Genomic DNA, 16,908 nt, shown 5'->3' with positions numbered 1-16,908 from the left:
ATTTCCTGTGCGCTTTCTGAGTACAGTACTTAGTACTGTACTCTTTCAAACCCTGGTAAAATCAATCAACCATCACTTTGATTAGGGTCCGGACCAGACCAGATCATCAAGACTTGTCGTCGGATTCGGTCTTGCTACCAAAACCATGCCTTACACTGTATAGTGTAGTACGGGACGGTACACAGAATGATCGTTGATAGAGCAAAGTGAAGCCCAATCACTTGTCAACTAAAATCCAGCAAGCAGACAAAGTTACGGCCTGATGTGCCATTCATTTTGAATGGCATCATCGGGGCGGTATTACTTTTACCATAATAACTGCGGTAGTTCAGCACCATAGTCAATCATGTTCAGATTTTACCCTGTACTCCAGTAGTATAGGAAAAAAATAAAAATGTTGCAGTCATCATCGATTTGGCGCCAAATTCTATGGTATGACTTGGTACTGTAGCAAGTTCGTAAGCACAAAGTGTCCGAGAAATTGTTCCTGATAGAAACGAAAGCAAAATAATAAAAAAATGCACAGAAATTTGAACACATTACCAATCAAACGATAGTAGATGAGTCCATTTACACGAAACTGCCATTATAATGGACGTACGATGTCTCTATCTTTCACAAATTGCGTTTAAAGTCAAATCGTTCTGCTCCAAATTCGTCGACCTAGCAATACCTCAAAATCTCTATACTGCAGTATAATACTACTCTCGATGCACGATACACTGCACTACCGTTGCACTTACAACGCCCAGCACGAAGGAAAAACTGCACCTGCGCAATAGCAGTCGATGCCTTTAATTGATTGAAGCGAGGGAATATTATTATTATTATTCATTATTAATTAAAAATATTTCTTACTGATTATTCAACTTGGCTCAATGAAAGCTTAAAACCATCCACAAGATTAACAAATTCTTCATCGATGAAACATAGAGATGATTAGAAACTATGGCTTTTACTAGCCAAGATCCAACGATCAATCACAACGACCAAAAGAAGCCATTACTAATATGTGAATGGTGTGATTGCACTTACACAGTAAAAGAGGATAAAAGCTCCTTTCTACGTCATGTCTATCAGCATATTGAGGACCTGGTGGAAATTTCCAACGGCCATTTCAACGAGAATCCACGAGAGTTTCAATGTCTTTGGCGAGATTGTACTTTAGATGTATTTATGAATGGAAGAGAATTGGCCAAGCATGTTATGTTTCATGCTTATCATGCTTACTTGAAAGCCTTAGGTGCTGCGATGCGTTCAACGAAACAATTACCGCCTTGTACTTTAAGCGACGAAAGGTAAAAATGAATGCCGTCATTGGACACACTTCTATTCATCATTCACTTCTACTAGTTAAAGTTGTAATAAATTGGCTTACAAAAGAGGACCAATATCAACCTCATTTCACTTTACGGCCTATCCTTTAAATTCCCTAACACTACAATAATATTTCATTCGACGATGAGACACTGTCAATACATCCCATCTACTTGCACTCGTTTGCGCTCTCGATTAGTATTTAGTAATAATCTAGTATCGATTACAATAATAAATTGCATTAAGAATGAGATGTAACCCAGATACAACGACTAGCTAATCTCGCATATGTAGGTTATGTTAATAAACTGTAAGATAGCCTGTTATCAACTGGTGCCAAGACGATATTAATGTCATTCCTTTTACTTATTGTCATTTTATAAATATTTTGAAAAGGCTGTATATCAGCTGCAAGTTGACTAATGCTTTGAAATATGCTACTTTATAGCCGAAATCTAATCGATGCAGACGAGGAATTAGTATGCTGCTGGGAAGATTGTCGTATGCAATTTCATTCGCCTGATCAGTTCTATCGTCATATGGATGCTCATGGTGATAACGATAGTGCTGATGGAGATAGTTTTGTCTGTCGATGGTTAGGTACAGCAAACATAAAGTTGTTCTAATTTGAGGGCATTAGAAATGAATCGACTAGTCTACTTTCTTTTGCATTCAGTCTTAAGCTTAATAGACTTGCAGTATTTTGATCAACTGAAAGGTAATCTTGTTAAATTAGTGACTAATTTTGTTACTATGATATTACCGTTAGGATGTTCTGCAAAATTTAAAAGCAGGTATCGAATTAAAGAACATTGCAGAGTACATACTGGCCAAAAAGTGATTGCATGCAACACTTGCGGAGGATTATTTGCTAGCAATACTAAATTTATAGATCATCTGAATAGGCAATCAGAAGGTAAGATATGAAATTAATCTATTACAAAAGTAAGATGCATCAATTTTATGTACTGTACTATACTGTACTTTGAATACCATCCATGATACCTGACTCACGTAATATGACGATTATCTTTCTAAAGATGCTAATTTAAGGTGCCTCTGCTGCAACAAACAATTTGCAACCAAACGACTATTAAGGAATCATGAAAGAGGACATGGTAAAATTTTTGCATACTTTTACTTTAATTTACTTGCATTCCGTTTATTATGCTGCACTAATAAAAGTTCTAAAGCTTACTCGTCTATAAATTATCCATGTAATGTGATAATGTAAAAATTTTGAACCCTTATGATGTTATATAATATAATATTGCGACTATAACAATGTGGCTGTTGCAATCATAGAATTACTTTCATCAATCGTACCATGTAATATAAAATAGCAGACATTGACGCCCATTTCATCGTTTAGTGAACAACAGTAAATGCACTATGTGCGATATGACGTTTCCATCACCATCAGGTCTTAAAAGACATATCTTATACCGACATACCGAGCAAAGACCTTACCAGTGTGCTTTGTGTCATATAAAGTAAGATTTACTTTTGGAATAATAACGAATTATTTTGTAATTAACAGTAAGCATGGAAATAAAATTGATTGTATTGGCTTGTTTTATTGCCGCAGGTTCAAATCCGAGCACGACTTAAATAGACACATTAAAATTCACGATGATCAAGTCTTACTTTGTCCTAAAGAAGGCTGTGATTATACAAGTAAATTCTTGCAAAGTATTAAAGCTCACTATGCGAAAGAGCACGAGGTATGTCTACATTTGCGCTCAAATGCGCTATCCTTTTATACTTAACACGTTTCTGCAACTATTTCCAAGTTACCAATTTGTATTGATATAGGCTGAAATGGCTTCTGCTCGATACGCTTGCCATATTTGCGGTTGTCGTTACACTCGAGGATATTCACTTACAAGTCACTTAAAAAAGAAACATCACTTTGAATGGCCTGGTAGCTTAAGCAGATTAATGTCAGTATAATGTTAGCATTAAACAATTGAACTTTTGTTTTGTTTTCTATCATTTTATCGATAGCCACAACGGCTCTTATGGCCATGCCTAACTGCGTCTTATACCTTGTAGTTATAGCCAATGCGATGACGGAATGTACAGATTGCAAACTGTCCGGTATGAAAGTGTTGAATTACAAGTGGATCAAAATAAGGAAAATCATCAGTCCGTAATTAAAAATCTTCCTTAGTTTCATAGATGTCTATACTTGACTTCTGTTTTATGTTTTGTTTACATTCTCTACGTTGTCATCGACTTGTACTCTACCTAATTATTATTATTGCTTTTTAAATAATATTTAAATAATATGGTAATGAAGACTTGTTAACATTAACTTCTGCCAGTACGTTCTTAAGCGTACGGTATCGTGCTAGACATAATTGCAAAATACTGGTTTCTTTATCAATGTAAACCGCATCTAACTTATAACAATAATTATTACACGACGATATTTAATATCCTACCACAAGCGGACATTCGCGGTTGATGATTTTCTAGTAATTGAAATTGTAAATAATATATGTACATTGTACAATTGACTTAAAAGAAACTTGATTTAACAATGACTATACCTAAATACTATATTTTTGACTTTTATGCCGTCATTTAAAATACGATAAATAGTACGACTCGAACGTCACTTATCGCCGACTTATTTTTGTTGACGTATAATGTTACGAATGGTTCTACTATGGTTCAACGTACAAAAGCCGGTATACATTTTATTTTCAATAATTAAAATGTTATATTGAAACTTCTTTAATAAATACAATCTGCAAATCGCGTAAGAAAGATTTTGAAAGGTATAATATAGTTCTAAGTACGCCAGCAAATATTAACTATGAACATACAGTAACAAAAGTGAGTAGTTAAAAGGGATAAAACCAAATAGTGACAATAACATCGCTTAGATTAGGCTTATGGACGCAAATCACAATACGAAAAGAAAATTAACGATGTTTGCCATGCTTTTTCTTTGCTTTGACATTTTCTTCGCTTGTAGAAGATTGCTGCCGGCTATTATACGCTTCAATAAGAGACTTCACATATTGAGAAACCTGTCGCACAAGAACAGTGATTAAAATGAAGCCAAATAAATGAAATTGATCTAAAAGAATCTAAAATGCAAAAATTGATAGACATGTGCTTTATGGCTTGATAAAATACTTACCTTTGTAAAGTTAAAAGCAATCGCAATAACTAAAATAAACGGGATAATTAAAAATGAACCTTGGGATGGCTCAGGATCGATCTGTCTTATCTATTATTATATTGCGGAATATAAACGATAATTATAATTAGCAAATAATATGTGTTATAATTATACGTAATGTATCAATATACGCGTACAAGAGACATTTGCATAGATACAGTAGATAAATGCCAATATTAATTTAGGGTTATACATACCGCAGCTGAGAAATTAAAATGAAAATGTCGACGATGTTGAGTTGCGGTGAAGGAATCAGTTTCCAAGGTTTTGTACGAATAGGTAACTAGAGATAGCATGGATTGGATACGCAAAATGTAGCTCTGCAAAGGATTATTGTAAGCGTATTAGAATCTTTACACATTTTAAAGCAAAAGTAGTAATCCTTCATTTACCTTTCCGTCCCTTGGCAATGGCTTAAAATGAAAGTAATGATTATCACCAAGAGCTACTGATTGGACTGGTGAGTCCATATTATTTTCGTTATAGAGGAGAGCCTATATTTATTACAAAAGTACACTTGTATCATGACAGCAAGGACCTAATATGAATCGATAAATTTAGCACAATATTGAACCATTTGGCATTTGAATTGATTGTGCAGTATATAAACACGTAACAACATCCACATGTTGACACATTTTAAACATAATAAGCTTATTCATTTCTTTAATTTCAGTCAAAATCTATGTCGACCTTAATAGTATGCAAATATTTATCTTCCGTAAATACAGTTCCGCTGATTTCCATTTGACCAGAACTTCTGATTGTAATTATATTGACGTCCGTAATATCTTGATCTTCAACCTAAAAAGTAAGCAATCCGCACTAAATATACTTACCAAGTAAAGAAAGTTGAAGTTGCTGAACGATTCAGATATCAAAGTAAAAACCTTTACCTTTTCAATTACACGCTTATCAGGGATAGATCTGCTTATGATATCACTATTTTCCTCAGCAACTTGCACGGAATAAGAGCAATTTGGCTGAAATATTTAATAGTGCATTTAGTAATGCAATCGTAAATGTCCATTTTATTGCATCTAATACTTTAATATTACTTTAAGCCCTCGAATTCTAAATGTTCCATTTATAGTTGTGGTTGCTTCTTCTCGACTATTTTCGCAATTATTAATTCCTATCGCCTTTTGCATAACAAAATAGTAACGTTTCGATTCCATTAATTGAAAAGTTGCAGCTAGCTACACAGAGCCATAGTTACATATAATCTCAGGAAAGTAACTTACTCTTACGACTACGTCTACTTCAGGTTCGCCGTTTAGTGAAGACAGTTTACCATAGCAGCTATAAGCTACACGATATCCTTTAACCTCTACATTGACTGTCATTCCTTCATCTACTGAAATTAATTGCATTGCAGGCTCGAACGAATACTCTTTCAGTAAAGGTCGGAAATAATATTGTGCAGAAGGCTAGCAAAAGAGAAGATTACAGATGTCTTGTATAAATACGTTAATCACAATATTATACAATTAAGGATATTACCAAGTTTAGATACTGAATTTCCCCAGTTTCAGACGTTATATTATTAGATCGAAAGTTTTGGCCACTTAAAGAGAATAGTACACCAGACATTGGTTGTCCATCCTCTGATGCAACCTGATACCGAATTAATAAAGTTAGTAGGATGTCTACGCGATTCATTCTGCGCTGTATTTAGGCCGCAATATCTATACTACACTTTAAGAAAGCAAGCTTACTTTTATTACAATTTCTCCTTGTTTAGAAGCCTTAAAATCTCTTTTATTGTCAAGCGTTGGAGTAAAAACATAACCAGGCTTCGAAGCAGTCTGCGGTGAGTTAACACAAAGTCAATTTAAAAATGTTATAATAGTGTGCTATATTAGTTTGTGTTAAAGGGTCAAGGTAAAAATTCACTAACAACGTCGTAATTTTTATTTCCTGCTAAGGGACCAAACCTAGGACAAAAGTGCTTGCTATTAGAATATCTAATCGAATAATAAAATTAAAAATATAGCTACCTATATTCTCCTTGTTGATTAGTTGTAGTGGTCAACAGTACAACATCCGAACCAGCTTCATGCAACCTGATTTCAACATCATTTACTACAGGTTCAATTTTACCAACAATTATCTCGCCTTTCGAAGCATCAAATGCACCAATCGATATAGGACATTCCTTATCTAAATTTCAAGGAAAGTGAAGAATATGAATACGTTTGGAATTAATTAGCAATAAATTAGTAAATTTAATAAATCCAAAATATACTATGTACTGATATGGCATAACAAATCTCATAAAATTAAAAATGTTGGCATACCTTCATTTAAAGTAAAGTCAATCTTTGATGGATCAAATAGAAGTGTCTCCGAAGACGGTAATACGGATACGCTATCGCCAGGCCTGCAAGTTTAATTAAAAAGCATAACTTATTTATATTCAAGAGAGCGAGAGAGAGAGAACGTATGGAGAAATAACTGTCACGGGTAGCAGGCAAACTAACCTCAAAATAAATTGGAAGTCAAATTTTAACAATTGACCGAGAGGTCTAGCCTCTAACGGCCCTAGAACAATATCTTCTTTTTCTTTATTTGTAAATCTGTTAAAGCAATAAAGGGTATCAATAGTAGTCGATAGATCGCTGAAAGGAACTACCCTTCACGACTCAAGGTAACATTTGTTAAATGAGTTTCATCTGAAATATTAAACTTTACTTTATTTTTATCATGATATCTTTGGCATCTGCGAATGAAATTACCGAACCAATTACTCTATAATCAACTGCAGTCATACTCAAAGTTGAGGTCGAAGTCCTGAAAATATAATTTTAGATTTGATGAAACAGTGGTACATTTAATTGCAAGACTAACGAGTTTTAGAATATAGCTAAGTTGTTTAGGTACTTAGTATTATTTATTCATTTTCACTTACGTATCATACGAATATTCATTTTGCTGGAAGATATAACAACTTGCTGGTGATATCTCATATCGTCCTATATATTTATTACCAAACTATTTTATAAAACGTTCCATCACTTAACGAAAATAGAAGTGAACATTCAACGTACCGGCATTTGGTAAGCACATCCTATTCAAGCCTTTGTTAAATTTGCATTCAGTCTTCTCTTTATCGCCCTCCGAAGAATAATACTGTAATATGACAGGAAATACAGGCATAAAAAAGTTTCTCTGGCGATCATTACAGTAACCTCAGGCAACAAACTTTCTACCCTACCGCGTAAAACGAATGCGATGTAACAGCACTAAGAACAAAGCCATTCTGTTCAAATTGTATACCATCGATATCATTATCCAGTACGGTGAAAGGTAGCTCCTCTGATTTCCAGCATACGTCTTTCCGTGTAACGGCAGCTAACAGATTTAATCGTGTTGTAAACAGTTAATCAATAATGAAAATTACAAAGAAAATGTACAACTACTACAAAGAAAGCTAAAATTACCATTGTATTTTCCAGGTAAAACGTCTTCAAATATGAATTGAGCAACCAAGTTATCACCAGTTAATTTCTAAAGTAAACAAGTAATGACGATCACATGCAAGGACTTTGTAAGAATCAGCCGGGCTGACATTTGGTACGCAATGTAAACAATATTATTTAGACAGGCTAACTAACCGCAACAGCTTGGTGAACATGTCCTGATCGTTCTGTATCCCGTAAATATATGGTAGTGTCTTTATTACCATGAAATCCCTCTACAGTAAAAAACAATAAGCTCGTAAATCCTAATCTACGCCTGTCAGGCAATTCTATATTAATTACCACTGTAGATTATATGTACGTACCTAAGAATTTAACCTTGCCGCTAACGGTAGTCTTAAATTGGCCAAATTTAACACCAAAAACTGGCTCGTCTTTGACTGTCACCTGCTTACTCGGTGGCGTAAACATGACACCTTTGCTTTTATCATCATCATCCGGTACAGCCTTGGAATGAAAGCATATATCATGAAACCAAGAATGATAAAAACTGCATCATAATTCTACAAAAGGATGTACTGGTTTTCCATCAATCTATTACAATAAAACTATCATGCATACCTTTACGATATATTCGCCGGGAGAAACTTGGAAGCAAAATGAACCATTTTCATTGGATAAAATTGTAACCTCAGTGCTTTTACTTCCAACAGGAGACATATTCACTTTTCGTTTTTTACTCTAACCCAGACGTATGCAAAATCCAAGAAAATTATTGAGATAGGATTATTTTAAATTTTCATTCCGAGTGTATTTGTGCAATGGTGCTTTCTGAGCAATCAATAATCATTATACCTTCATAACCTCGTTAGGTAAATCAGTAATTTCGATTAATCCACATAAATTGTATCTAGGGAAAAATAAATATATATGAAATGAACTGCTTTAATAAAGTATAACGCAGATTATCATACCCAAAAATTTGTACAAAATGTTTGAATCAAGGGTCACCTTGTTGCTACGATATCTTCTAGGGCAGGTGTACTAGGAGTTATTTTCGTCACAAAGGGTTCAAAAAAATAATAAGGCTTACTAACCTGTAAATGAAGCGAATAAAAACAATAGAAATATAAGCATGTAATGCAATCTTAAAGAAATAAAGGGATATTTTGCTAATAGAATAATTTATTAATTTGTATCTTCTACCGTAATCGTGTAAGTCCCACTGGTTACATTGACAAGCAAGTATTTCCCATCTTTACCAGTAGAAGTAACAGGTTTCCCATTGATTTGAATAGAAGCATCAACTATACCTTTTCCCTACATGGCACATGCAGTCGTTAACGTTAATATTAACATATCAATCAATGTTTATTAGATAGCGACCATTAATCGCAACGTTACCTCTCGATAAGCTAGCACGCGACCACCAATAGTAAAACCGTGCACTTGAAAATTTGGCTTTACAATAAGAATAGATGAAAATCAATATGATATACACGCAACCTCCATAAATGTAACTACTCCTACCTGAATTTTAACACTACTACTCGCAACGGTTACGGGTACTTGAGCAGGTACAACATCAAATACGATTTCTTCACTTCGGTAATAAGGAACCTAGCAATTGAAAATGTACTGCATAAGTTTTGGATACAGATTTTACTGACTGTCACAAATGCTTACCAAAATATACTGTCCAGGTGGAAGGGAAGGAAAATTAACCAACCCTTGCTGATCCGAAATCCGATAACAAAGAGGAGATAATCCATTAATTTGACCTGGGGTAGCCAGATTTTTTTCAATTGAATCACATTCAGTCACTTTTCCCTATAAAAGAGATCATAATGTTTGTAAGATGGGGTGAAAATTAAAGACTCCGTTTGGTACACTGAGTAGAAGTTAATTTTATGATCGTATATACTTTTGAATCGACTTGATACAGGAAAAATCGAACACCTTGGATAGGCAATCCATCGCTCATTACGTCAGCCTAAGTCGTAGTATATTACAAAGTAACCTTTTATTTCTAACTAGAAATGGTGCCAGACTGATGCACACTAACATGTGCCATTAATGGAAAGTGAATGGTAGATGCTTTCAATAACCACGACTGGTACTTACCTGAACGTCATATCCCGAGATAATCATATCTTCGGTTACACTGGTGCTTCCAATTTTGGCATCAATGGTCGTTTGCGACTTTAAATACGAGAAATAACAACTCTTTTAATACATGTACTTTTAACCACCAATATTATTCAATATTATGAACATATGAAGATTGAAACTAACTTTAGAAAATGTCCATTTATCATGGCTAGTCTTAATTTCATAATGACCAGGCTTGACTTGATGAAACACATATCTGTTAAAAATAAGCTAGAAGTTAAGGATAATTTAAACACTGATCGAGTAGTCAGCTTCAAAGCAATATAACAAAGTAGGTACATGAAGCCAAAGTATGCAAAAAGTTTTTATAACGTTTAAACTAAGAAAGACAAGAAAACTCCATGTTCACCTTCCGCCATCGGTAGATTTTGTTGTTTGAACAACGGTATCTATTGAATGAAAACAGTAACTATAAATCCAAAATGATAGATAATATAGTTACAGAGCTAAGGAATGTCTTACCGCCTTGACTTAGGGTCACAGCGACACCAGCTGGACCATCCATGAGACCTTCACTAAGAATCTATAAAAAGATTTAAGGTAAATTAGGAAGGGTTCTTGTTCCTCATTTTCATTGATAATAGTGTGGCAAGAATAAAGTACAAGGTATCAAATCACTACTGAAGCTATTTCGAGTATGTAAATGGACGTACCCTGCCAGTTATCGTAATGCCCTTGAACGTAAAATTGATATCACGATTATTGCTACAAGGATCTGTCTTCCCGTCTATGTTTAATTTGATTTCGGTTGGATCTACAATTTCAATAAGGATAAAGGACAAAAAAATACTGTTTAACGATAGCTAATAATGCGGTAAAGCATATAGATAAGGCGATAATCCAGTTGTAAAGCGTAATATTCAATAACCATCAAACGAAATCGGTAGTATCAAGTCACTAATAAGAAGTTGTAAGGAAAGTTCTTGAATTGATAGAAAAAATCGAGAGTTACAGGCACTTGTATAACGTATAATATTGCTTTAAAGTCGTGATGCTAATCCTATTTGTCACGCATATACTAAATTGTCATAATATATTAGTAAATTCAGCAATTACTCAATAATGTGATAATTATCGAAGATATCTTTAACGCAAAAAGCCATGACTTATTTTAAATGTAATACATAAAAGTCTCTGACTGATAATTGATCCGATTGATATGAAGATAATTACCAAAATCCCAATTTTGTGGTGGAGAGACCTTCAAGGTAAATTCTCCCTAAAAAGAAGAAGCAATTCGCTGTAAATGCCACAATAACAGAAGCTTACTCATTATTATTGTCAACGTAATACTACCGGTATGTGAAATAGCGAGTGCTATTAGCTAAACACATACGCGTACGACTAGAATTTCAGAGCTTTACACTACTGTGAACAATTTACCTTATCATAGATAGGTATCATAAAATAGCCGCTAGTAGGAGCACAAGCAATTTCATCTTTAACACTACCATATTTGGTGATCAACTGGACCTATGAAAACGAATAGAAACTTGAATTGTTATGATAGATTTACAAGTGGTTGCAAACCTCAACCAGATAATACTTATTGCATTTATTGAACATAGATAGCAAACAAGTCTAGCAACTATACATTATTCCACGTAAATGTTTTCTTTATAATAGTGCAAAACTGAACTTGAATTATTGTGCAGTTTACTACACGTAATACATAATATACAGAAATTTCATATTTGGAAGTATACTCAGCACTAGTATGAAATAATACATGTTCGCATGTATTATTACGTTCATACATGCATAAGGCTATAATTATAGGTAGCTGGTTCATAAATTAGGAGTTAACTTGCAACATTTATCTAAATTCCATAGCCTTGTAAATCTGCAAGATTCATCATACGACCTTGTGAAATAAGACCGTGTCGATTGAGCTTAAGCTAATTTGTAACAGATAACGAGTGCATGTTAATGCCGCTATAGCCAGCTAGCCAGCATAAAATTCACATGATCTTAAAGGATAGTATCGGAAAATTATAACGTTCAAAACAACATTTCTGTGCTATGGCTAGGTACGACATTTTTCCTCTTGCATTCAAGATAGTCTATTTGCTACAATGGCCAATGAACATTGCAAAACAGTACGTATGCACATCATTATCATTCTTGCCAATCATCATCCCATTTACAGTAGTAGGTTAGATTATAATAACGATAGATTATAGAGGAATTACAGGAAAATTCTAAATTTCAGTTCAAAGCGTGTTTCATTAGTGCTATTTTTACAGTCCTACTCAAATATCATGGACATTCTGTCACCATGATTACGATTACGCGTACTATAGTCAAGTATACGCATCAATCTTAACATAAGAAAGGATTAGAACCATATTCAAGAAACGACAGACAGTCCAATTCAATCATCAGTTTAGTCAATCATAGTCAAGTCATAATTAATATTTTTGTGAACTGAAATGACTTGAATATTCTATTTGAGACTCATTTTGGAGGCATTATGGTGAAGAGATTTAGAATCTGTCGTATTACATCCATCGTGCTGGTGCCATTGTACCTCTAGTATCTGATGCGCGTACCTTAACTTGAGTGTAATCGATATCAATATCCGACTTGACAAAGCCACCACAACCGATGAGAACATCATTTTGGCAAGAAACATAACACAATGTTAGTAATATTAAAGAGAAAGGGTAAACACCAGTCGTTTTCATCTTTTACTGGTGCTTTTCTGCCAATGTGAAAGGTAAGGATTGAGTGCCAGCTTGAGCAAGATCAAAGCCCTTGTGTCCACCTAAGTGCGTACCTTTAGAACATGTTCCACATGATCCGTTTGAATTGCGCTCGGACTGAGGGACTACCGGATCCCTGTCATCCAATCCTCATACTGTACAACCAACACCATGGGGTCGAGGCAGAGACGTTTTGACTACTGTTCACCATATTGTGTATTGGATGGATGGAATCCATTCTCGCGGCTGCGCAAATGAAAGGGTTAAGAAGAAGAATATTTCTACCATTACAAGCCTCTGGTTATCGTATACTGCGTCTGCGCAAACTTTAGGCAGACGTTGAGTACAGTACAGTATAATAGTTATTAAAGGGTGGAGGCTGATCCCTCGCACCACGCCCTGACGTCGAATATACTGTACTGTACTGTATTGAATTATAGTACTAAAGTATACAGTAATTATATATAAATAAAAATAGCAGTACGGATCTTTTCTCATCATCCAGTTGGAGTTATTGGCTTGCATTGGATTGCCTGATCAAATCAAAAAGTCCAATCTAAAATCAGTATTCATCTCTGTCATTAAAGAAGTGAAGATAGACACGTACGGCTACAACTATCCATGGAAGCTCCCAGTGAAGATACCAAAGGGCCTGTGCCAACGGATAATGATAATTATAATCCTCCTCCTCCTCCTCTGCCTATTACTCAACAACCGCTTGGCTACAATCCAGTCAATCCACCTTATCCAGCTAATCCATCGATGGCGAACCCACCCTACAATCCAGCCAATCCACCGTATCCTGCCAATCCATCGATGGCGAACCCACCCTTAATGATGAATAATCCAGCGCCATTGCAAATGAATCAAGTAACATTACATCAACCTGGTACTGCTGCCTATAGAGCTACTGAAGTACCAAATTTGGCTTTGATGGGACTACAGCAGCAGCAGCAGCAGATGCAATGGATGATGCCGCCACCACCATCGCCTAGCTGTCCACCAGGCCTAGAATGTTTAACACAGCTTGATCAAATTATTATTATGCAGAGACTCAATATCGTAGAATGTAAGACTTGAGATATCGCATCATCATCATAGCAGTTAGAAACAATGTGTTATAGAATAATAATAATGAACCGATCGTATTAGCAATGCAATACAGTAATATCTTCCAATAGTTCATTCTTCTTATGGATCTGCTTCCACTTAAGCGATCCTTATTCGCTTATATTGTACTAATAACAATTCTTCAATATTAATGCTAATCTTTATTATCTGCGATGTTATCAACAGTAATGAGAGGAATAGATATGGCCAATCGTTATGATGCGAAGAATAAGTTCGGCCAGGAAGTCTTCTTTCTTGCTGAAGGTAAACTACATCGGTTACATGAGCTACATTTAAGCATTGTTCTTGAATAAATAAGACGTCCATTGCTCGTTGGTTGACAAGGTTGAACGATAAACTTATGACATCGATAGTAATCTAGCCGATCAGATAAATATTCACAAATACTACTTTTAATTAAATAATTAAACATAAAACACAACATCAGAGATTTATTTTGCTTTATATTCAAAGACTTTGCTATAAACTTTCCTAACGTTTCACTTATTGTGTTTCTATAAGAAATATTCCGCTAGTTACTGTAAAGCACAAATTTAGAAATTTGATACGCTACGATATTGAAATGTTAGAAAACTTGCGAATAAAAAAGTCTGTCAAGAGCATCTTTTACTGCAGTCTTATTCCAACAACATCGTTATAAAATTGTGAAGGATCCCATACACATACGATCGTATTGTTCGTTATGATAAAAATACTCTATATGATAGTTACTTCTAGGGACAGTCACTAATTGTACTGAATCCTGATGGACTAAACATATCAGTACACTAATTTATCTACAGACTTATCTATAAGAATTTAAATTCGTCTTTACTGGGCTGGTCGCTCTATTAAAATAATAATGATAACATGTTGCATTTAATTTAAAAATAATGCATTATAATGATTACCTTTTAATTATAGTGCCGACTCCATTCAGCTGCAATTGCTGTTCTCGTCTCTTTCACATGAAGATACTTGACGCTAACGATAAAGAAGTTATGCATTACTCCCGACCATATCGCTGTGGACTCTGCTGCTGCTGTTGTTGTTTCACAGACTGCATGGAAGATATGACGATAGAATCACCGACCGGCAATGCAATTGGCTCCATTCGTCAGTAAGGACATAGTTTCTTTGATTTACCACATTATGACCTGATTACTGTCATGAATATGGACCGTACATAATTTCGCTTAGACTGTATAGTTAAATCACTGTTCTACAAATATCCAAGTATGATATTACTCATAAATAATAAAGTTTTAGATATTTATAATAATTCCATGATTGCGATTAGATTATGTAACGGTGTCTTCCTATTGTCGATAGGACTGCAAGAATTGGACCAAAATTTCAAGTTTTGGATACTGAAAAGAATAAAATCTTTAACGTCAATGGTCCATTTGGAGTATGCGCTTGCATGCAAAGAACAAACTATACGTTTGATGTAGGAATTACAAAATTTTAATATTTTTACCATAATATACATTATTAATTAATTAATTATTATATCATGAGATAGATAATTTCAGCTACTTTAATCGAATGCTTTTTCAGGTTGTACATGTCTACAGTATGTTAAACTATCTATCCTTTCAAGACTATCATAAATAAAGTAATATATCCAAGCAGTACATGTTCATCAAGCTACATTACAAATGCTATACTATAATTGAAAGCTAAATATTGTCTGCTAAGAGAGTTTTCGCCTTAATTTACTGTAGTTCTAGCGACATGCTTCGATAAAATTATATTAAAAACTGATCCATTCCTGCAGGTTGTTGATACTGATGGTCAAAACGTGGGTTCAATTGTTAAGGGTTGGTCTGGAATGCGATCTGTAGTTAGCCAAGATCGTTTAGATATCAACTGTAAGTAGCAAAGTTTGCTATTATTAGAATATATATTTGATTAGTGGTAGATATGACATAATTCTATAATTAGTAGCCTTTAGCTAATCATACAAGTTCTAAGAAAGCTAAATCAAAATTATTGATAAAACCTATTTTACTTGTTATTTAATAATAAATACTGTACAGGCCTATGGTTGTTATTTGATAAAATGTCGATAAAAATTTTATTAAATCGATTACAATCTATTTTTATAGTACATTATTAGCTAGTCGTTATATATAATTTAGAAATAATCTGCAATTACCATTAAAAATATCACATGTTCTAGCTTGTTTACGTTGCTTACTGTAAATATTATTTCGTTTGACACTATTTGGAGCAGTTCCGATGGATCTCGATGTAAAAAACAAAGCACTCATGATGGGAGCTGGCATCTTGATCGTAAGTGTTCAATTAATAGCAGGAGTACAAACTATTCAGCTGTCCGTAATCTTAATATAAATTATTATAATGATATATTATTTTGGATTTTAACAGGACTACATGCTATTTCAGCGAGTAATGGCTAATAATAATCGTCGTTAGTTATAGTCGACTTGATTTAGTATAACATAATTGACTATGCTTAGTGCAATAAATGTAAAAATTATTTTATAATTGCATATAAGCTCGAAACAGGTCATTACTGCACATAGTATACGGTGCATTATATTCTCTTTTAAATTTATTTACCGGTATTACATGAGGTAACTCTAATGTGACGTATTTCATGATGTAATTAGTATAGTTTCACAGATAAATATTGTAAAGTCCATCTGCATTGGTACTCCCCTCTTAACGGAACGCTCTTAGTTGATTAATTAATTCCTAGCGTATAGATGTCTCACGAACGAAAGCTGATATTAAGACATATTCTTTGCCAGCTACGAAATTCTACGATTTAACTAAAATCTTCTTAGTAGCGTAGATTGTATCAGGACATGTAATAGTTAATTAATTGGCAGAGTAAGGAGTACGAATATAAGATCTATGAGTTTGGGTATGAAGCTTAACGTGAAGAGGAATGCTTTAATACAATGTATAAGAGCTTCAAATTACCCAACTTGAACTTTAATAACGGATACACTCT

General features: G+C 34.3%; 3 protein-coding genes across 3 annotated transcripts; 2 read left to right on the top strand and 1 right to left on the bottom strand.

The window, feature by feature from the left end:
- Positions 1 to 948: 948 nt before the first annotated feature.
- TRIADDRAFT_23582 (uncharacterized protein) lies at positions 949 to 3,490 on the top strand (the record flags this gene model as incomplete). The annotated part of the gene is made up of 8 exons (XM_002112190.1): positions 949 to 1,298; positions 1,766 to 1,917; positions 2,087 to 2,233; positions 2,358 to 2,435; positions 2,690 to 2,810; positions 2,906 to 3,041; positions 3,133 to 3,260; positions 3,373 to 3,490. The coding sequence occupies 8 exons, from the start codon at positions 949 to 951 to the stop codon at positions 3,488 to 3,490; spliced, it is 1,230 nt and encodes a 409-aa protein (XP_002112226.1).
- Positions 3,491 to 4,250: 760 nt separating this feature from the next.
- TRIADDRAFT_56039 (uncharacterized protein) lies at positions 4,251 to 12,794 on the bottom strand (the record flags this gene model as incomplete). The annotated part of the gene is made up of 36 exons (XM_002111677.1): positions 4,251 to 4,358; positions 4,472 to 4,561; positions 4,711 to 4,833; positions 4,906 to 5,007; positions 5,207 to 5,317; positions 5,410 to 5,496; positions 5,572 to 5,712; positions 5,758 to 5,943; positions 6,017 to 6,130; positions 6,232 to 6,321; positions 6,414 to 6,480; positions 6,514 to 6,676; positions 6,814 to 6,896; positions 6,997 to 7,092; positions 7,208 to 7,306; positions 7,425 to 7,488; positions 7,564 to 7,645; positions 7,731 to 7,867; positions 7,957 to 8,023; positions 8,131 to 8,210; positions 8,301 to 8,442; positions 8,557 to 8,676; positions 8,791 to 8,845; positions 8,947 to 9,032; positions 9,142 to 9,255; positions 9,340 to 9,396; positions 9,466 to 9,555; positions 9,622 to 9,765; positions 10,060 to 10,137; positions 10,231 to 10,303; positions 10,457 to 10,496; positions 10,570 to 10,630; positions 10,761 to 10,861; positions 11,281 to 11,326; positions 11,491 to 11,580; positions 12,660 to 12,794. 36 exons carry the CDS (start codon positions 12,792 to 12,794, stop codon positions 4,251 to 4,253), a joined length of 3,522 nt encoding a protein of 1,173 aa, XP_002111713.1.
- Positions 12,795 to 13,433: 639 nt separating this feature from the next.
- Positions 13,434 to 16,364, top strand: TRIADDRAFT_56038 (uncharacterized protein; the record flags this gene model as incomplete). The annotated part of the gene is made up of 7 exons (XM_002112189.1): positions 13,434 to 13,881; positions 14,109 to 14,186; positions 14,847 to 15,042; positions 15,255 to 15,333; positions 15,703 to 15,796; positions 16,159 to 16,220; positions 16,317 to 16,364. The coding sequence occupies 7 exons, from the start codon at positions 13,434 to 13,436 to the stop codon at positions 16,362 to 16,364; spliced, it is 1,005 nt and encodes a 334-aa protein (XP_002112225.1).
- Positions 16,365 to 16,908: the final 544 nt, after the last annotated feature.

Source organism: Trichoplax adhaerens, genomic scaffold (assembly GCF_000150275.1).
Source record: "Trichoplax adhaerens TRIADscaffold_4 genomic scaffold, whole genome shotgun sequence".
Taxonomy (NCBI): Eukaryota; Metazoa; Placozoa; class Uniplacotomia; order Trichoplacea; family Trichoplacidae; genus Trichoplax; species Trichoplax adhaerens.
This window is presented reverse-complemented; position numbering and strand designations above follow the sequence as displayed.